At 31.9% G+C, this 21,720-nt stretch overlaps 2 protein-coding genes and 1 long non-coding RNA gene across 8 annotated transcripts; 2 read left to right on the forward strand and 1 right to left on the reverse strand.

The window, feature by feature from the left end:
• Window positions 1-2,590: 2,590 nt before the first annotated feature.
• LOC123906766 lies at window positions 2,591-8,626 on the forward strand. Of its 6 annotated transcripts, XR_006809018.1 has the most exons (9): window positions 3,037-3,308; window positions 3,468-3,526; window positions 3,709-3,888; window positions 4,008-4,084; window positions 5,880-6,096; window positions 6,179-6,264; window positions 6,477-6,534; window positions 6,632-6,693; window positions 8,223-8,612. It is a non-coding gene; the product is annotated as an uncharacterized LOC123906766 (long non-coding RNA). The 6 variants fall into 6 exon arrangements; XR_006809016.1 differs by adding an exon at window positions 6,995-7,107 and having other exon boundaries at window positions 2,591-3,308; window positions 3,468-4,084; window positions 8,223-8,626; XR_006809017.1 differs by having other exon boundaries at window positions 2,658-3,308; window positions 3,709-4,084; window positions 8,223-8,619.
• A 2,079-nt stretch (window positions 8,627-10,705) lies between these two features.
• On the forward strand, window positions 10,706-11,317 carry LOC123906768 (non-specific lipid-transfer protein-like). Its single transcript, XM_045956750.1, has 2 exons — window positions 10,706-11,080; window positions 11,224-11,317. Exons 1-2 carry the CDS (start codon window positions 10,725-10,727, stop codon window positions 11,231-11,233), a joined length of 366 nt encoding a protein of 121 aa, XP_045812706.1. The 5' UTR covers window positions 10,706-10,724; the 3' UTR covers window positions 11,234-11,317.
• A 1,446-nt stretch (window positions 11,318-12,763) lies between these two features.
• On the reverse strand, window positions 12,764-17,082 carry LOC123904366. Its single transcript, XM_045954041.1, has 5 exons — window positions 16,942-17,082; window positions 16,802-16,877; window positions 16,101-16,674; window positions 14,851-15,944; window positions 12,764-14,775 (listed from the first exon to the last, which is right to left on the reverse strand). The coding sequence occupies exons 1-5, from the start codon at window positions 17,080-17,082 to the stop codon at window positions 12,764-12,766; spliced, it is 3,897 nt and encodes a 1,298-aa protein (XP_045809997.1).
• Window positions 17,083-21,720: the final 4,638 nt, after the last annotated feature.

Genomic DNA, 21,720 nt, shown 5'->3' on the forward strand with positions numbered 1-21,720 from the left:
ACTGAAATCTGAACAATGTAAATGGGTACCACATGCATTAGTCGTGTCTAGGGATGACATGACATTGGATAATTGACATTAGATGCATTAGGGTAAATGCACATGTATTTGATAATTGTTATGTGACAATATCTGATTGGATTGTAATGTGTTTTCCGTATGTGTTAAGCGTTGGTATTTACTAATTGTTTAATACTGTGATTGTTGCCATGACTTGATATGTGAGTAGAGTCCGTCATGACTATAAAATGAACAAGTGTAGAGTCCGTCATGACTATAAAATGAACACTTTGGTAGTGTCCGAGAAGACGTGAAACTATATGATTGGTGTGTTTGTAAATGAATGATTAATTGGTAGTCGTATTTGACGATGTATGTGCGTGAGTTAGAAATGTATGATAGCGTGTGAAGTGTGTAGTATACTACTCACACTTATATTTATGTTTATGTTTTCTAACTCTCTGCTTTGTGTTAATTGCTGGACCTTTGGGGGTCCAGGTTGACAGGTTATGTGTTAGCCTCGTCCGAGTGCAATGGTGAAGCTCTGCTCTGATTGAGACACGGGAAAAAGGGGTTTTTATATGTATATGCATGTAGTCCTCTTAGTATACTCTGTTGGTCTTAAGCTTTCATTTGAAAAGTATCCGTTTTGTATAACTAATAACGCATCGTTCGATGCGAGGTTTTGTTTTTAGTTCATTCGAATATTTTACTAGATAAATGTATTAGTATTATCTTTGAATGAAGTTTGTGATATTCAAACCAGCGCTTTATAAATCAGATTTTCAATTTTTCCGCTGCGTATTTTCGAAAAAGATTTTATAAAGGCAGAGTTAATTAAATAACGGGTTTGGGTGTTACAAAAACCGCAAACCGCAAAAACCGCGGATAACCGCAAAAACCGCATTAAGTTACTATTATATATTTATATTCCAATATCGTAAAAGAAAATATATTTATATTCCAATATACATGCCCAATTACCAAGTCAGTCGACCAAATTAATCGAACTTCAAGTTGTTTTTATTTTTTGTACTGAAATTTTATTTTGGTGTTGTAATGTTATTTTAAATAAACAAATTTTATCGGTACCGTGATGTTATTTTGAAAATTCAATTTTTTTATATATTTAAAATTGTAAGTTACTATAATGTTATTTTGGATAAATAATTTTTGTTGGTACTACAATGTTATTTTGGAACTTCAATTTTTTATTTTTTTTTTATGCTTAAAATTGTTCGGTACAATCGTTATATTTTAAACCGCACCAACCGAACCGATCCAAACCGCATTGGTTTGGTTTGGTTTGGTTTGGATGACTTTTTAAAAATCAACCGAACCAAACCGAACCGCATGCATTTTTATCTCGCGGTTAGGATGACTTTTATGCTCAAAACCGAACCAAACCGCACCGCGATCACCTCTAGTCCCCCATATCTATAATATGTAATAAGCCAGACATATTTCCCTTTCTCTCTCCTCTCCTCATTCAACCTCATTCCTCAAATTTAATTCCTCACATTTAATTACTCACTATAATCTATCCTCTCCTCATTCAACTTCATTCCTCACATTTAATATAATTATGAATTTTAATGGTCATTGTTTAATTGGAAATTGATTCGGAATACTTTTCGGCCTAAAATTTTGCATCCCAAGTCAATTTTTCTCCTAGAGGCAATTGAAATTCCTCATCTCTCTCACTCTTTTTTATCATCTCCCTCCTCACACCGTCACAGTGCCGTCGTCGTCCTCACGCCGCTCCACCTTCTCCTCACGTCGCAGGGTGGTTGTCCTCTTCACGTTGTAGCATCGCCCTCCCCAGCATGTCTTCTTACATCACTCCCTGTCATTGTCTTCCTTGCGCGGTCTTAGTCCTCAAATCGCCACAGTCCCAATGTGTCGTCTTCGTTCGCTTTGTCATACGGTACAAACAAGTGAATATGTTTTCGTTTTCATTTTGATATTTTGTTCGCTCTGTGTTTTTGTTTTCAGAAGTATGGAATCATAAGAATCTCGACTTTGGTTATTGATTTGTTTGATTTCTACAATTGTTTTTTTCTCTCCTTCAATCGGGGTGCTTTTTGTTCTGTAATTTTAACTATTCCCGTCATATAAATTGACTTAAAGGTTACATATTTGTGTTCACCATTGCTATGAAGAAAAAGATTTTGAAAGGTGTGTTTGCACTTTGCATCAAATCAATTGTCTTCAATATCTGATTATTTGTTTCTTCGTTCCAATTTTAACGCATGTCTTTTTTTTCCCTTCCATCTTGCCCTTTCTAATTTTAATCATCAATTTAGACATGAAGGTAGATAGACATGAAATGGTACATAGACAATTAAGCATCGATTAAGCATGTTACCATGCTTTTCCAATCTCTGATTAGTGGTGGTACATATACATGAATGGAATGCATCATGGTCCAGGGAATCAAGGCAAGTTTGTTTTCCCCTTCTTTTCTTTTTTTAAGGTTTATTAGAATTAGAATAAATGAATCTTATTTTTTATTTTTAATATATTGGTTTGTAATTTAATGATTACAAATGCAATTTGATTTCATCTTTTATTTTAATATTCAGGATTCTCCTTTGAAGCATAATGGTGTGGCTTTGTTTATAGGATTAATCTACATATTGTGCTTTACTATTCGGCCCGGTAACATAATTTATTGATTATTGAAAGAAGAGGTCTGTGATTATAATGGTTTATTCATTCAAATTTATGTGTATCGTCATGTCTTGGTGTATTTGGACCGTTAGTCATTGGCATATGGTAGTTCTTTTATGGTTCCTATTTTTAAATACCTCACTCTCGGTGTCCATTTTAACCATTTTGTTGATACATTTCATGGTACAATGATGTTATTTGAGGAAAATGGACATTTTTAATCTATACATCTAGACTATATATTGACCGACAAAACAAATAATTGTACTTTTTCACACAATTTGAAATGATGTTCGGCCACATTCACATTTAGAAGCTTACCATGTTCTACAAGTTGAGATTAATAGTATATAGTTTAATATATGATTTTAATTTTGTCTAATGCAATTTTCTTCTCAATAACTGCACTATACATTTAAAGATGTATTAGCATTAGAACTTGACCTTCTCTATCACATATTGAACTGAACGAATTTCTTATTTATATATAGAAATTCACGTGACAGTGTGTCATGCTAGATGAAGGGACTAAAAAACATGTGCGCAGTGCTATCACAAGTGGAAATGGACTCTTTGTTCTATTGAGACTGTAAAAACCACACCAAATATTGTGTGCAGTTGTCGGACCCAAAGAGGTAAAATTTTTACAGGTGCAACCAAAATTTTTAATCGCCAAGTATTTGGTAATATTCAGTACCATTAAAAAAATTATTTGAGGACAAAATTTCAAAAGTATGCGCATATTGGGAATTCGGCCGTGATAAGATTTTGTAACTTTTGAATTTTTGTTTCAGGACAAACTACCAAGCTTGATGAAGAATTCATTTTTGGTCTACCATTGAATCTGGATGTTGTATGTTATCTAATTACTTTCTATCATAAGAGTGAATGCAATTTGATTATGAACTATATAGCAAGTAAATTCTAGAATGCAATTTGATTATGAACTATATAGCAAGTAAATTATAGAAATATCAATTGCAAAACTTTAAATAAGTCTAATTCTTTATAATCATTCACTTATTTTTTATTAAGGTCTTCATTTCTATATGAAGTGTAGGCTCTACTTTCAGATTGATAAGTGAATGATTTGGAAAATGCATAACTTGAAACCAAATGCCTTCTTCCCAAACGAAATTGGCCAAAGTTGGTAAAGGAGAAATAGTTGTTACAGCGCATCAATTGCGTTGAAGATGTACAAGCTAAAACATACTGGTAGCTTTTATAATTTAGTCCTTTTACATTGGTAGAAAATGTTTGAATTTCTGGAATTTGCAGCATATCATTTATGTCCAGCAATTTCTGTAGTAATTATAAATTGCTATAATTTTCAGGTGGGGTGCAACTTAAGGGTCCAGCTATAGACACAGTCCTTGCATTAATGTAATATTTTCTTCAAATTGGACAAGTGGTAATACAACTATAAACTTCATGTTTGTGATTGTATCTTTATAAATTATAGCACAATTATATATCCATTAGGAAGTTAAATTAGATTTAGCATATATACTTTCATCAACTACCATTTATTTTATATTTTTTCCGTATGTCAACCAAAAGTTAACGAGATAACTTGAATACCTAATCAAAGATCACGACAAAACAAAACATACTCATAGATTTTAATCAATTAATTTATATATAAATGCAGTGCATTGTTTTTGTCATTGTTAATTCAATTCAAACACATTAAAAGAGTTTAAGGGCCTATTTTTGTAAGGATGCCTTCTTTGACATTCCAAGCACATGATAAGTGTTTAAAGGGGGCCTATTTTTGTTGGTATACTTTTCTTTTAAAGAACAATTCAGTTTCATGTTACTGAGATTCGAAAGTTTAGATCCCTTGGGATAGGTTGCAGGATAGGTATATTTGTGATTTATCATTTCTCTAAGTACTACATATTGAATTTACTTAAATTATCCCCTACCATGCCGAGTTGCTTAAAAACCGCTAACATCTCTCAGTTGTAGAGCTTATGATAATTGTGGTTGGCTTACTTTCTTTCCCATTATTTGTATCATTAATGATACATTTTATTGTCTCGCGGGCATATATTCATTAGTTTTGCATCCATTATTGATGTTGCCTTTTTTTTGTACAACATTCTTGACGTGGCTTTATCATATATATATTTTTGAAGTTTGCATTATGCTACATTTAGAGTTGGCCTTCCTAATACATTTAGTTAACCTTATTCAGCATTGGGTGTGCATCTGTAGCCGGTCTTGGTTGGGGAGTATTTGAAAGGGATTAGAGTTTACGATTGGACCAATAATGCCACAGTGATCTTATTTGAAATCTATCTATTTATATATTATTTGAGAACTTTTTTTCAAGTTTTATTGTACACGTGGTACTCTCAGATGAATCCTCTTATAATATTGTTTTGGCATTAATGTCTCATAATCAAATCTATAATCAAATCAAAATCACCGGAAAAGCCAGTCTCCGCCACCACCACGAAAAATTTCTCTATCTCCTTCTCCCTTTTGTCTCTCACTCTCTCTTCTCCATGCGACAGAAAGGTACAATTTGTTAAAAAATCTATAATTTTTCTAGGTTTTAGTTTTCTGGAAAATTTTGATTTTGGAAATTTTGATTTGTTTATTTGATTGATTGATCGAATAAATACAGATAATAGATATACTCAATCCTTCTTATTGTGTTGTCATGTTGAGTTAGAAATTTTTTGACGTTGTTAGGTTAGAGTTAGAAAATTTTTCTCTGCATAATGTGGTTTAGTTTCTCTTTAACATGTTTTTCCTAATTTCTGGACAGAACACTTATACAATAATTAATTCATAATTAGTCTCTTCGCTCTAAGTATAATTAAGATGTGTATGCGTGTTTTTAATCAAATTGCGTGTTAATATTGATAAAATGGTTGGATAATTATTTGTTATGCTCTTAATGCTTGTGCTGTATCCGAGCTTGCATATCGGCTCAGTTTATTTCTTTCTTTGTTTAGTTTAATAATTTATTTGAATAGTTGTTACAAGAAACTCACTCGCAGTTCGGTAATTATGACGTCTTTGATAATGTTTATTGCAACCAGGGAAAACTGTAACAATGTTTATTTTACTTTTTATTACTAAGTAGCCGTTTTAAACTCATAAACTGTAGAATTGATTCTCTTAATTAATTTGTGCAAGTCAATAATATGGTTTTAAATGTGTTGTTTTTCATTATTCCAATTTCCCCACAGATTGACCAAATGCACAGTTTCAAAGGCTTTGAAATATTTCATATTATTGGGCCTTTGCTTAGCAACACAATCAGTGTGATATGTTTTTGTTCTATAAAAAACAAGTAATGGCAACAAACCATTCGTTCCTCAATCCATCGTCAGCGGCATCACTCCTTCAACCTACACAGTAACTTGAACATGATCGAAGGAATGTGCAGCTTCAGCCTATCCTTGGGTATTTAGCACATCTTACAATGTTTTTTTCCCTTCTATTTGGCTGTGTTGACATGCATCATTTTGATTTATTTGTTGTTCAGGAAATAAACCTAAATTGAAAGAGCATATGCAATAATGTGTTGGTCATGCTGAGGAGATTAAAAAGCTTGCTAAAGTTCACACTCAGGTTTTTGAAGTAAAATAATTTATGGTTTTTTATCATCATTTCCTCTTTCCTGATGTTTTATTTTTCATCATAGGAAGTCACTGATAACTTGATTTTGAAGTTGATAGAGGACTTAATAATATGATAATATCATTAGAGTGAAAAATCTAGATGCGTCCTTCTCTCATAATATGATGATATTTGCCCTTCTCTGGACTATGTCCACTTTGCAGCATCTCTGTCTTCAAGTCATTAATTTTTCAAGTTTCATGGTCCTCGCCCTGTCAGACGGTACAAACGAGGGACAATCTTTTTGTTTTCATTTTGCTTTTACTGCAACTTTTTTGCTTGCTTCTTGCCACTGTAATTTTGATTTATCTTTTTTTAGGAATCGAGTTAAAGCGTATTTATATAGTTTACCATTGCTACGAAGGAAAAGAGTATGAAAAGGTATGTTTGCATCATATTCTTTTGTCCCATTTTTTTTGGATTGCAATACACACCATTTGCAAAAATAATTATTGGTATGTATATGCGGATAAATGATTTGGTTATGATTGGCATATCTCTGAAAATGACATCATATTGACATGGTCATTAGTATAGGTTTGTCGGTAATATATTTAGTAGGATTACACCACATTTTTTTATGAAATACAAATGGAAAATAGGATTCCATCTGACAAATGGGAATACTAGCCTCTATTATTTTTCATTTCTTTCATACTTTAAGTTTTATCTTTTGTGGCAGATTTGGCTTCATTTATCAAGTATAAAAGATATATGAGTAAATATTCGTTGAATCCATTATTGCATGATCCCCGTAGGATCTACCTTTGATGACTTGAGAGTGTTGACCACATGGTAAATAGTAGTTTCTTCCTCTTTTTTATTTACTATGTTTTATGGTTCTATAAATGGAATGTTAATTTGATTGTAAATGAGGAAGCCACAAACAATGATCTTTGTTTAGTTTTATATTGAATATACTCTTCAATTTTTCTTTTTTACCTTTTGTTTTGATTTCAAGTATTTTTTTATTCTGCATTCTGTTTTGATGTTATTATATTTGCATTTATGGTTCTTTATTACTTTTTGATCAAATTATATGCATATGCTTCATAAATTAAGACTACAGTAGGTGTTGTTTTTTTCTCTCAATATGAAATCAATTGGTTGATTGCACGATAGTGTAATGACATAAGAAGTTACAAACTTGATATGGAAGACTCTGAAGTCTGCAAAAGGAAGAGTCACCAACTTAGTCACCTTAGATAAGAATCTAGAAAAAATTTCTGTTAGAATATGAGTCATTGTTTTATGTCTGTTATCTTAAGAAACATTCATATCATCTCATGTACACCATATGAAAAATGGAATGAAGGGGTAAAATGTTGAAGAAATTAGTTAATGCTAGGACAAATCTTTAGTCTTTCAAGTTTCAACCACTATTTTTATGTGTCTAAGCTCAATTCTCAAGTTCTCTTTTTTTTTTTTAAACATATTAAGTTCTCATTATATGCTTTGATGTTGTTGTTTCATGGTGAGGATATCCAACGAGTGTTAGTATATAGATTGATTACTATGATTGGATCTGGTCAGTTTTCTCTCTTGCAAAGTTCAAGTGATGCACTCTCTTTCACTCATTAATTATTCCAATTAATATTTGCATAAGGATCTCTACACAATTTAAAGAAATTACATCTGAAATATAATCTTATTAATTTATAGGATATGCCCCTGTTGTGTTGATAAAAATCCATTTTTTTTCTTCTTTCTTTTATCCACTATGGACTTGCAAACTTGAAGGTGGTGTAAATCTCAATATTTGAGTACCATTACTTTATCTTTTTCTTTCTTTTTTCTTTCCTTTTTCCAGTGTAATTATGCTTAAAAGACCATTAACTCTATTGAGTACCATTACTTTACCTTTTTTTATATCTCATTCTTTATTCATTTTAATATTCGTTATTTTACAGGACTTTCGGAACATATTTTTTCTGCAGTGATGTTGCTATTCAACCAACAACCACGATAAAAAGGGCAATAACCATTCGGACCATGGATTCAAATTGCGGTCCACGTCCGCAATTGTGCCGCAATATTGCTTATGGTAGCCTTTACAGTTGCATCACACTGCAATTGCAGCGTGATTTTCAATCCCGTGTGCGGCCACATCAAGAATTGCATCAGACGATTTCAACTATATTTGTTCAAATTTTCTCACAAAAATTTAAATTTTAGTACTCAAATTTCAATCAACTTTAGATCTAATGAAAAAATTTACATTTGACGGTTTCTCAACTTTGTATTTCAAGCACCTTTCAATTAGTATTTACGAAGTAAACTAAAATTGTGCTATATATGTGAGGAAATAGTGTATTGTCACAGTGGTGCTACCAGAGTAATTTGTGGAAATATAAAATTATTTCCTATCTGCCATGCGCATCACAACAACGACAATGACCACAATTGTAACTACTACATCCGCAACTTCATTTTAAAACCATAATTTTAATTATATAGTATTTTCATTGAATATATATAAAGTGTATTTATATTTAGTTTGAATAAGCATTCTTCTTATATAGTAATACTATTTTATAACTGATCAATATTTTAGACCAGAGAAGAAAATATAATCTTGCAGTGATTAATCATCGATCATGTAGTATTATTTTTAGAGCATATATATTATTAACAAGATATCTTGAATAATTGATAATTAATTAATATACATATCATGGAAGTCCATATCTAAAAATAATTTTTATTTTTATAGAGATAAAAATTTTTTTTAACTCTTTTATAAATATATTTTTACCCGTGCTTGGCACGGGTCCGGATACTAGTACTGTACTAAAACGGTTATATTGATGCACAGAGGTATTGTTTGGAACGTTTACACATTTAATGTATGATTATTAAAATATAATAATGGTAATAAACCAATTACAAGGAACTTGAAAAAAATAAATTGAAGCGACAACTCACTTATTACATGGCACAAACCGTCACAAATAAATAAATAAATAAAAATATGAGTTAATATGATGAGTTAATATATTATTTACTTCACCAATCACCATTTTTAGCAAAAGAAAAAGATCACGGCAACTTTCACATAAGTTACACGTTCAGGTGATTAAAAACATGGAATTAATTTTGTCAAAAAAAAACATGGAATTAATTTTTTTTAAAACGTAGAATTAATTATCTTAAAAGTAACAAAAACGTTTTCCATACAATTTACATACTCCAAGAGGTTCAAAAATAATATATTTTTAACCAAGTCATTGGGCTCAAGTGGTTAATGAGCTTCACCAAAAAGGTCGGATTTCGTGAGAACCCGAGGTCGTATTTTAGCACCCAAAAAATTTGATTTTAAAATAGAAAGACTATTTTTGCAAGTAAGCCTTTTGTTTTGGTTTTTCTTTTTGGTTAATTTGTTTTGGTTAAATTGCATGTTTGATTTCTTACATTTATTTTAAGTTTTAATTTGGTCTCATATATTTAAAAAGTTTTAAGCTCGTCTATTACATTACAAACGTTACAATAAGTTAGTCCACTTAGTCAAGTTTCTGTTTATATCGTCCACGTAGATAACTTAATTAAGGTGTGCCAGATGAAAGTTTTTGACGGAATTAACTCAAAATTTGATGACAAAGACAAACCTATATACTAATATCAGTAATGTAAAGGACAAACTTGTAAAAAAAAAAAAATGTAAAGGACAAACATAAAAATTTATTATAATTATTTATAACAAATGACATTGACCACACTAATCAAAAGTTCCGGATCCGTCCCTGCAACAAATGTCATGTTAATCACTCAATGACGCAAGGATCTAAAATAATTTGTTTCATTGATCATAATAAAAATATTTACATATTTATTTTTTTAATAGAGAAGAAAATTAAAATTATTTTTTAAAATTACACTCATAAATATTTGAGTATCAATTATATATATATATATATATATATATATATATATATATAAATCCGTTCTACGGACCACCTAATCTGTTTCGGAAGTCATTTTTGGCATGGTTTCATCCCTCCCTCGATTACAGTATGAAAAATCGAACTGTGAATTGTGATATAATAATGAAAAATATTTTATAGTAGTATGCATCAACATGAGGAAAAAAAAGTAAAAGAGTATAATATTACGTTTCGAATAATTATGAGTATAAAGTATTATTAAAATATTTAAATGTTATAATATATTTTTTTAATGACTAGAGCTTTGACCATACACATTGAACGTAATAATGAATCCTTTTATACAAAAATAATATAAATGAAATATTAAATCACTAATATGGTTTTTAAAGAATTATTAAAAACAATCAAGAAATAAATGAGTTTCCATAAAATGGTAATTGATCTTGTCTATAAATTCAGGCATACTTGCATAAATCAGTCATTCAAAAATTCTACAACAATATCTTACATATAATCTAAATTAATATTATGGGGAAGAAGTGTATTTCTCTTTCGATGGTTGTGATGCTTTTAGGCATGCTAGTAACAACAATGGATGCAAGTCAAATTGATGACGTCAGCTGTTCTGAGGCTCTTTTGTCCTTGTTGCCATGTTTGCCTTTTTTGCAGGGAAGTGGCCCTGATACACCACCCAGCAATTGTTGCGCAGGAGCAAATAATTTAAATCAAAAAGCCGCCACCACTGAAATTCGAAGGAATATCTGTAATTGTCTCAAACCTGCTGCATCAAGATTTGGAGTTAACTCTGACAGATCAAAACAATTGCCACAACTTTGTAACATCAGTCTTTCAGTTTCATTTGATCCTAGCATTGATTGCAACTCGTAAGTTTGTCTTCTTATTTTCTAGCTAAATAACACATACACCCATATAGATTTTTATATTGTCAAATGTTACTCGTAAATATTACGTTCATAAGGACATTTGTATTGTTCTAACCTTTTTTTTTTCTTTCAAATTTGTACAGGGTTCCATGATACTACAATATGAGGCATGTTAATCTTAAAGAAATCTTGAAGATTTAACAAGATAATTATATATGTATTAATAAGCAAAGTGGAAAATTGTATCGACTATTTATTATTATTTGTTTTTACAATTGAGGTGCTAGCTCGGTAAAAAGAGCTTAGCCTTGTAGCCTCATATGGTGGTAAGTTCAAATTCCTTTGAGACAGTTGTATAATATATTAGTGCCACTTTGATTAAAGAAATCTTACATTTTCCAATTTTATTTTCGTGAAAAATGCACTTTTTCATGAATTAAATCATAGAAAAAAAATTATAAATAAAGCGCGATTTTTTTTTGGATTAAATAAAGTGCTATTTAAATCTAAGTAAAAAAGTTAAAATTCACTTAAACAAGTGAAAATTAGTTTTAACATAGACATAAAATTATCAAAATAATTTTTAATTATTTGAATTAATTTCTCTAATTTTTCTATACTTTTATAATTTTTAAATCAATCCTATTTTTTATTTGATTTTTTTTAAAACAACAATATTATTACTCAAATTCAAAGAAATATATATCTGTAATTGTCTCAAACATACTGCAATAAGTTTTGGTATTCACTCTGATAGATCAAAACAATTGACACTCATTTGATCCTAACATTGATTGCAACTCATTTGCCAGATGTTAAATATTACATTACTTTGTTAATTGTTTCTTTTTAAATGGAATTAGTTAAAATCATGATATATATATATATCCTAATCACCTAAAGTTTATGGTGGGGGCGAATCGAACATAAAGTTTAGTGTGATACACACGCTTTGGAATTTGTGCAATATGTTCATCATGTCGTTCATCATCTTCTTCTAGTTCGGGTATTTGCAGTAGTCCCCCAACAAATGATCTAACATGTTTTTTTTTTTGTTACAATTAAAATGATGGTTTTGTTGTTTTAATATTTTTAGTGATATTTTCCTTGAAAAAATAAGTGATATTGTTGTAGGGTAGTAAGTAAAAATTGTCTTCAAACTTGTTTGATACTTTACTACAAATGAATAACAAAAGCCACTAGGTTTGGTCTAGTGGTGAGGGGTTTGGATAGTATGTTATAGGTCTTGGGTTCGATCCCTAGCTGATTATAAACAAAAAAAAAATTACAAAAAAAAATTAGTTTGTAAAAAAAAAAAAATTAGTACATATAAATATGGTATTATGAAATGTACCAAAAAAAAAATGGTATTATGAATAATAACATAACATAGTGGAAATGCACTCAAAGATATATATATATTCACATAAATTGTCGCTTTTCATCGACATTCTTGAGCATCAAAGATGCAACAAAGACAAAAATAGAAGTCCCTCTTTTATTCTTTTATCCTAATTCACATGAAAAAATTGTCATATCTACGTTAAGAAATAAAAAAAATAAAAAATAAGAAAAAAGTTAGAAAACAAACATTATATCAATTAAAATAAGGATGTCTAAAATTTTTACACAATATGTAAGAGTAACATAATTAATAAGTTTTTTTTTTTGACAGTAAAAGGCTTATCTCATTTCATTCATAATAATATCGTAAATACATGTAGGAATATCGATAAAATTATGGAAACTAGCTAACGATGTAGCCGCCCCGGCAAGCCTATGAGCAACTTCATTTGCTTGTCTCCGGATGAACTTAACATGAGAGTTCACAAGAGTAGAAGCTAAAATAGTTCTACAATCACCTAAGATAGCTCCAAGATCAGAAAAATAGGTTCTTTTGCTATAAAGACTATCTACTACCCGTTTGCAATCCATCTCAAAGTCTATGTCGTGTAATTGTAGGTCCACCGCCCATTTTAAAGCCTGTAACAAACCAATGGCTTCTCCATGCTCCACATCAAGAATAGGCTCTACCCATTGTGTTCTGGCAGCCACAAACCTTCCATGGTCATCCCTCATACACATACCAATACCCACTTTGTTATGAGTAAGGGAAAAAGAAGCATCTACATTGCACTTGTACCTTCCATGACTTGGCTTGACCCAAATCATCTTCTGCGGGACTGTCTGAACAGTGTTGGTTAGAGAGCGGATCTGTTGTGCATCGCGCCAGCTTGTTATTAAATGTCTAGCTCGTTCTACCACAGTTTGGTCGGAGTCGGTGATATTATCCCATACTTGATTATTTCTGCGCTTCCATATACTCCACACCATCACACTAAAGAATTCTTGTTGATCTTTGTCTAGCCTGTGCAAAATTGAGAACAGATTATCATCAATATTATTATTAGTATTCAGACCTGCATTTACATGATTCCATAGCCCTGCTCGCTGCCAACAACGCCTACTTGTCATACACATAAACAGCACATGCAAGATGTCTTCTTCTGCGTCGTTACAAATAGCACATTGCACCGGACATTGTACACCGCGGCTATTTAGTCTCTTGCGCGTTGGTAATACGTTCCGACCTATACGCCAAAGAAGGTTCTTCACTTTTGGTGGAATTTTCGCGCGCCAGATCTGATTCCAAAAGCCAGCAACGCCGTATCTGTCGTGACTGCCTCTAATGTTAACACAATATTTGTAAGCGCTGCGTACGGAGTAATTGTCATCTTGTTCCATCTTCCACACTAATTTGTCGTCACACACTGAAGCAAAGAGAGGGGTCTGCATAATTTTCCTGACAATACTACTATCAAATATGTCACATATTTTGGCAAAGTCCCATGATTTTGAGTATGGCAACATGAGATCTTTTACTGTTGTAATATCACCAACATGCTGCATATCAGAATGTATGGGAATTGACATGCCTTCCTTGAGCCAATTTTGCTCCCAAATACTTATGTTCTCTCCGGTACCAATGCTCCACTTACATCCTCCTTGGACAACTGACTTAGAACTCCATATACTCCTCCAAACATAACTTGGATTATGGCCAATGCTTGAGTCAAAAAAATCACATTTAGGGAAGTATCTAGCTTTGAGAAGTTTAGTGATTAAACTGCTTGGTTTTGTGACTAAATTCCAGGCTTGTTTACCTAGCATGGCAATGTTGAATGCTTGAAGGTTTTTGAAGCCCATACCTCCATAATCTTTGCTTACCGAGAGGCGTTCCCAAGAGAGCCAGTGTAATCCGCGGCCATTGTTACCACTATGACCCCACCAAAACGAGTTGAGCATTTTTTCTATTTCATCAATAAGAGTACTTGGAAGAAGAAAGATGCTCATCACATAAGTCGGAATGGATTGTAAAATAGATTTAATCATAATTTCCCTGCCTGCTTGAGAGAGGTGTCGACTACTCCAAGAATTTATCTTCCTCCAAATTCTATCCTTGATAAATTTGAAAGTTGATTTTTTACTCCTACCAATCATGGAAGGTAAACCAAGATACTTACCAGTACCAAGCACTTGAGTCACTCCGAGTTGATTAGCAATAGCTTCACGCACTTCAGCGAGGACATTTCTACTGCAATAGAATTCAGACTTCTGGAGGTTGATGGCTTGTCCAGATGCTGCTTCATAAACAGAGAGAATATTCTTTAAAACAGTTGCCTCATTGATAGTTGCTTTGAAGAATAAGAAACAATCATCCGCGAAGAGAAGATGAGATATAACAGGCGCATTTCTACAGATCTTGATACCGTGTAAATCCCCTCTATTCTCAGCTTGTCGGATAAGCGCTGACAACCCTTCTGCGCAAATAATGAACAGATACGGCGATAACGGGTCGCCTTGCCGTAACCCTCTGCCAGGTATAACAGGCCCCACCATGTGGCCATTAACAATGATTGAGTAGTCTACCGTTTCAACACATAACATAATCCATCCAATCCATTTTTGAGAGAAACCCATCTTTGCCATCATGTCTTTCAAGAAGTCCCAGTTGATGCAATCGTAAGCCTTGCTAATATCCAGTGTAAGCGCCGCTGCACCTTTTTTGCCTCTAGTTTTGGACTTCATGTAGTGAATGATCTCAATGGCAGCCATTGCGTTGTCGAGGATTGATCGTCCGGGGACGAAAGCAGATTGATTATCCGATATGCATTTCTCAAGAATCGGCTTCAATCTATTTGAAAGGACTTTTGCAACAATTTTATAAAGGACATTGCACAACGAGATAGGTCTCCAGTCCTTCATTGACTTTTGGGACTCACCTTTTGGGATAAGAGCGATGTTAGTAGAGTTGATATTTGGAGGGAATGCGCCACAATCTAACCATGAGCATCCAGCGGTAAATATATCGTTGCCGCAAAGATCCCAGAAATGTTGGTAAAATCCGGGATTAAATCCATCCGGACCGGGGCATTTATCTGCTTCCATTGAAAAGACGGCATCCTTAAACTCAGCAATAGTGAAAGGTGCAGTGAGATCATTGTTATCGTCCTCTGAAATGCTTGGACTGACTGCATTAAGAACAGACATGCGTTCTCCTTGTTGCTGCTGGAAGATATCTATGAAATAATCTTTTGCTATAGCTTTCAGGCCTTCGGTAGAATTGCAAATGTTACCATGGCAGTCCTCTAATTGCACAATTTGGTTTTTTTTCTTCCGGGCAGAAGCAGTTGCATGAAAATACCGAGTATTGAGATCACCATCTCGATACCAAAATGTTTTTGCTCTTTGTCTCCAGAAAATATCATCCTTAATAAGTAACAAATCCAGCTTTTTGCGTATCTCATTGAAATGGTGAATATTGGTTTCATCAACTTGGTGTCTTGCCGTCTCCAATTTGCGCCTGTATTTCTCAATTTCTTTCCGAGTCCTTTGACAGTTTGCTTCGCTCTAGTGAATCAGCTCTTTTGCACAGTTGTTCATCTTCTGAGTTAATATAGGTTCAGTGAAAGAATTCCACTTCTGGTGCACAAATTGTGTGAAATTCGGTTCTACTAACCAAGAATTTTCAAACTTGAATTGTTTAGGAGGTTTGCTTTGAAGAATTCTTTGTTCCCAGCTTAATAATAACGGATAGTGATCTGATGCGGTCGTTGTAAGGCACTCTAGCTTGGCATGAACAAACATATTGCACCATTCAACGTTTGCCAATGCTCTATCCAGCTTTTCCTCAATTGCTCTGTTAGTTCCGAGGCTTTTGAACCAAGTAAACTGATAGCCTTGCAGCTCTATGTCAATTAATCCTGCATCTAAAACAGCTTCTTGAAAACCATGAATTAACCAATCAGGACGTTCATTACATCCTCGCTTTTCATCCGATGAAAGAATGTCATTGAAGTCGCCAATTATGCACCAAGGTAGATGAGATATCTGTGATAAATGGCGCAGGAAATTCCAAGAGTCTCTTCTCCTACCTCCTTCAGGAAAACCGTAAAAACCGGTTATCCTCCAGTTACCTCTCAAATCGTCATTCACTTCAATATCAATATGATTCAATGAGTAATTCATAATTTGACACTTCAAAGACTTTTTCCAAAGGATAGCAACCCCACCTCCTCTACTTTCTCTATCAACTGTAAAACAAAAATCAAAACCCAACACATATTTCAATTCTTCAATTTTATTAGCATTTGTCATAATCTCGTACAATAATATAGCATCCGGTTTATAGGTCCGGGCAAGGTACTTTAAATTAGGAACTGTACTCGGGCTCCCTAATCCCCGACAGTTCCAACTGACTAGACTCATTTTTTCTGGCAGGCCTGGTGTGCAGGTCCTGCCATTACAATATTAACATCAAAAAGGGGATTTTTTTGCATGATGATGTCAGCCTCAGCAACCCTTGTAGCAGTTATCTCTTCATCCACTTGCATATCCTGGTTCAACATTTCATTTTCATTCCTTGGTCTTTTCTTTGGTACTCCCTCTTCAGCTTGAATACTTGTTGCTTCTCCTTTCAAAAGCTTCTGATATGGAATCATTGTCAGGCCCAAGGAGCTAGCATTGTTGGGTAGCATGTGTTTTGGGCTAGTAATAAATTGTGAAGAGATGAAGAACCTATTGAAGAGCTGTCATCCAATAGTTGATTGGGGAAAAGTGATAATGAAAACTCAAATTTGCACTACAAATTAACATTTAGCATTTGTGCACAAAATCATATATTTATATACACAATGGTTAGGGATGGAAAAAGATGAATGTTTAAAGGATTGTATGATAAATTTATTTGTCATAGTTAAGGAATAAGAGTTAAGGAATATGAAAGAATGATAGTTTAAAAGTTGGTGTGACAAAGTTTATTTTTTTTTAAAAAAAATAATAGCACAATAGTAATTAATTAATAAACAATATAACTAAAGTATTTTTTTTCATAAAATTTATTTTTTATTTATTTTGTCAAGCATGAAATTTTTTTGAGGAGTAATTTTTTTATTTGGTTTATTTATTTAAAGTAAAATTTTGCAAATTGCAAATCATATTTACGCATGCATGATTTATATTTTATATTTGGTAGTGTAAAATATGAAAGAGCATATATCTATTCATTGTTTTTTTGTAATTTGGTAGTTTAAAAGTTGGTGTGACAAAGTTATTTTTTTTTAAAATAATAGCATAATAGTAATTAATTAATAAACAATATAACTAAAGTATTTTTTTTTCATAAAATTTATTTATTTATTTTGTCATGCATGAAATTTTTTTGAGGAGTAATTTTTTTATTTGGTTTATTTATTTAAAGTAAAATTTTGCAAATTGCAAATCATATTTACGCATGCATGATTTATATTTTATGTTTGGTAGTGTAAAATATGAAAGAGCATATATATATATATATATATATATATATATATATATATATATATATATATATATATATATATATATATATATATATATATATATATATATATATATATATATATTCATTGTTCTTTTGTAATTTGATCTTTTTTTCTTTTCTTTCTTTCATTATTATTGGGAGCCATTATTATTGTAACATATAAATAATTACTTTGGAGGATGAATGGACACACAAAATAAATTGTGGGACAATATTTAATTAGATATGAGAAGCTCTTTAAAGCATGTCACATCATCACAATGCTTGCTTATGAGCAACTCAACATTCCTTTTACTAGTAAAAGATGTATTGATGAGCTATTTGGAAGTCGTGACGGTAATTATGATGAAAGGATATAGTTGTAAAATATTGTATTGAAAGTTGAGTATGCCTTTTTAAATATTTTAAGTAGTTTAAATTAGAAATTTGTTTAAATAGTTACCAACTTGACCTGACTACCATGGTTGAGGTTCTTTGTTTACTTTGTCGAAGTCATTCTTGACTGAGACAAAGTGAGGAATGTGATTTAAAAGGTGGTGTTCTGTTGCAAGTGAAACATCATAAAAGTTAAATTCAAGAAAAATCGAGAGATTGTTGAGCATATTGCTAGCTGTAAGAAAATACAAAAGGGTATTGAGAAAAATAGACTAACAATAGGTTTGTCAACTAGATCAGTTGGAGGAATTTCATTATAGTTATAGCTCAAATTGGGCAGAAAATCATTAATCCTTTCCTTCAGTCTTGTTTTAAACTGTGTCTTTCACTTTCTATTATTGACTTATTTTGATAAATTTCTTGAAAGATTAAAGGTGGAATTTATTTACCTGAAAGTTGGAATTTAAAACTAACAAATTCTTAATGCTATCAATGAGCAAATTAAACTCAGAACTTCCACTATGGTTAACATCAGTAGTGGAATTAGGGATGGGCTGAGGTGGGCCACGGCCAACCCCCAATCCCAAAAAATAATTTTTTTTGTATATAGAGTATTAATTTAAATGTATTATTAATGATTTTAAATCACTCGGTATACATATTTGTACAAATATTAATGTAAATATTAATTTGGAGTTTATTATTGATGACTATAAATAACTCGGTACACATATTAGTTCAAGTATTAGTGTAAATATTATTTCATAATTAATTGCATTTATAGTATTAGATAAAATTAGCAATTGAACTAGCATATATAAATATGAAATGACATATATTTAATTTTTTAAGTCCCGTATTTTCACATTTGTTGCAATTTTAGTCATATTTCAATTTTTTCCGTAAAAATAGTGAGTTTTAATGCCAAAAAAATGTGAATTTTGGTCTCAAATTTGATATTTCATCTTTAGATTTAATATTGGAGACAATAAATCACCTTTATGGCAAAAATCATAATTTTTACGTAGGGGTGTACGTGGGCCGGATTGGGTTGGGTTTGACCAAAACCAAAACCCAAACCACATATGGTACTCCGGGTTGGGTTTAGTAAAATAACCACGCGTTATAACATTGGGCCGGGTTGGGTAAATCCACTAATTTCCGGGTTGGATTGGGTTGGGTTGTGGGTTACCCAAATTATTTTTCTATTTTTTTATATTAAATATCTAAATGTTGAATCATCATATTTTTCATAAAAAATAACTCAATCAATGTATTTTCTTGAAAAATAGGCTAACTTTTTTTAACTATAAAAAATAATCACCCATTTTTTTGTGTAAATCTACTAATTTACGGGTTGGATAGCGTGTTATCCAAATGATGTTTTTGCATTTTTTAATATCAAATGACTAAACCATGAATCACTATATTTGTTTATGAAAATTATTCAATTTTTTTAAATTTTAAAAAAATAATGCGAAAAATTATCATATTTGTTCATAAAAATTATTCAATCTTTTTTATTTTTGTAAAAAATAGTATAACTCGTTTTCAATATAAAAATATTTAATAATCAAATAAAAAAATCTTTAGTATTTTCATAAAAAAAATTCAAGAAACATAGCACTAGTGGGTTAGTGGGTTTTTTGGGTTGGGTCCAGTTTTACCCGAAACCCGATTTTTTTAATGGGTTTTTCATTTTTGAAATCCATATCCACCCACTTACCCGACCCAACCCACTTTTTTGAATTGGGTTGGGTGGGTTTGACCGGGTCGACCGGATTTGCCCAACCCATGTACACCCCTTTAGAGTAAAAATATAGATTGTTGGTACAAAAACTATAACATATGAAAATAGAGGACAAAAAATTCAATTTGAAAATAGATTGACTATTTTTCGGCCCACCCACATTATTTTTTCTGGTTCCGCCAGTGGTTAGCTTGCAAATTAAACTCAAAACTGATGCGTCCCATATATGTAGGGGTGTACATGGGTTGGGCAAATCCGGTCGACCCGGTCAAACCCACCCAACCCAACTCAAAAAAGTGGGCTGGGTCGGGTAAGTGGGTTGATATGGATTTCAAAAATGAAAAACCCATTAAAAAAATCGGGTTTCGGGTAAAACCGGACCCAACCCAAAAAACCCACTAGTGCTATGTTTCTTGAAATTTTTTTATGAAAATACTAAAGATTTTTTCATTTGATTATTAAATATTTTTATATTGAAAATGAGTTGTACTATTTTTTACGAAAATAAAAAAGATTGAATAATTTTTATGAACAAATATGATAATTTTTCGCATTATTTTTTTAAAATTTAAAAAAATTGAATAATTTTCATAAACAAATATAGTGATTCATGGTTTAGTCATTTGATATTAAAAAAAGCAAAAACATCATTTGGATAACACGCTATCCAACCCGTAAATTAGTAGATTTACACAAAAAAATTGGTGATTATTTTTTATAGTGAAAAAAAGTTAGCCTATTTTTCAAGAAAATATATTGATTGAGTTATTTTTTATGAAAAAATATGATGATTCAACATTTAGATATTTAATATAAAAAAATAGAAAAATAATTTGGGTAACCCACAACCCAACTCAATCCAACCCGGAAATTAGTGGATTTGCCCAATCCGGCCCAATGTTATAACGGGTGATTATTTTACTAAACCCAACCCGGAGTACCATATGTGGTTTGAGTTTTGGTTTTGGCCAAACCCAACCCAATCCGGCCCACGTACACCTCTACATATATATGTATTAAAACGGTTATATTGATGGGCTAAGGGTGTGGTTATGGTGCATAAGCCTAAACTTATGCACCATGCATAAACTTGCTTCCTACACCCATCATATTTGCTTCATACACCAAAAGTGAACCAAAGGTCAGCCCAAACCCAAAATTAGGCAATCCATTACTCGTGCGCCCCCCATATACTACCCCATTACTTGCGCGCCCCCCTTTTGCTTAGCGCACCCCCTAGTTTTTTTTTCCTTTTTCTCCTAGATTTCTTGTGAGCCCCCCAATTTTTTTTTCCTCCCTTAGATTTCTAGCGCGCCCCCAATTTTTTTCCCTCCTCCAAACTTCTAGCGCACCCCTCCCCGAAATTTCTAGCGCGCCCCCCGTTTCCAATTAAATAATAATTTTTGTTCCTTTGAAGTTTATATTATAAAAATCCATTTTTAATTAATTTTCGTCATACACCCCCTTGAAGCTCAACATAATAACGAATGGTTCATGTATATATAAAGCATACTTGTCAAACATACAATTTAATTTTAAGTTTTATCAATCATAATCACAATATAAATAAAATTTCATACATTAATTATATATATATATATATATATATATATATATATATATATATATATATATATATATATATATATATAT

Source organism: Trifolium pratense, linkage group LG2, assembly GCF_020283565.1.
Source record: "Trifolium pratense cultivar HEN17-A07 linkage group LG2, ARS_RC_1.1, whole genome shotgun sequence".
NCBI lineage: Eukaryota > Viridiplantae > Streptophyta > Magnoliopsida > Fabales > Fabaceae > Trifolium > Trifolium pratense.

What these genes read in the sequence shown, in the direction of transcription:
- LOC123906768 (XM_045956750.1), top strand. Translation starts at nt 10,725, where the DNA reads ATGGGGAAGAAGTGTATTTCTCTTTCGATGGTTGTGATGCTTTTAGGC.
- LOC123904366 (XM_045954041.1), bottom strand. Translation starts at nt 17,082, where the DNA reads ATGATTCCATATCAGAAGCTTTTGAAAGGAGAAGCAACAAGTATTCAA. An exon ending in GATTAGGGAGCCCGAGTACA is followed by an intron (nt 16,675 to 16,801) that starts GTTCCTAATTTA and finishes TTTGTTTTACAG; the next exon opens with TTGATAGAGAAAGTAGAGGA. An exon ending in GAATAGAGGGGATTTACACG is followed by an intron (nt 14,776 to 14,850) that starts GTATCAAGATCT and finishes TATTCTTCAAAG; the next exon opens with CAACTATCAATGAGGCAACT.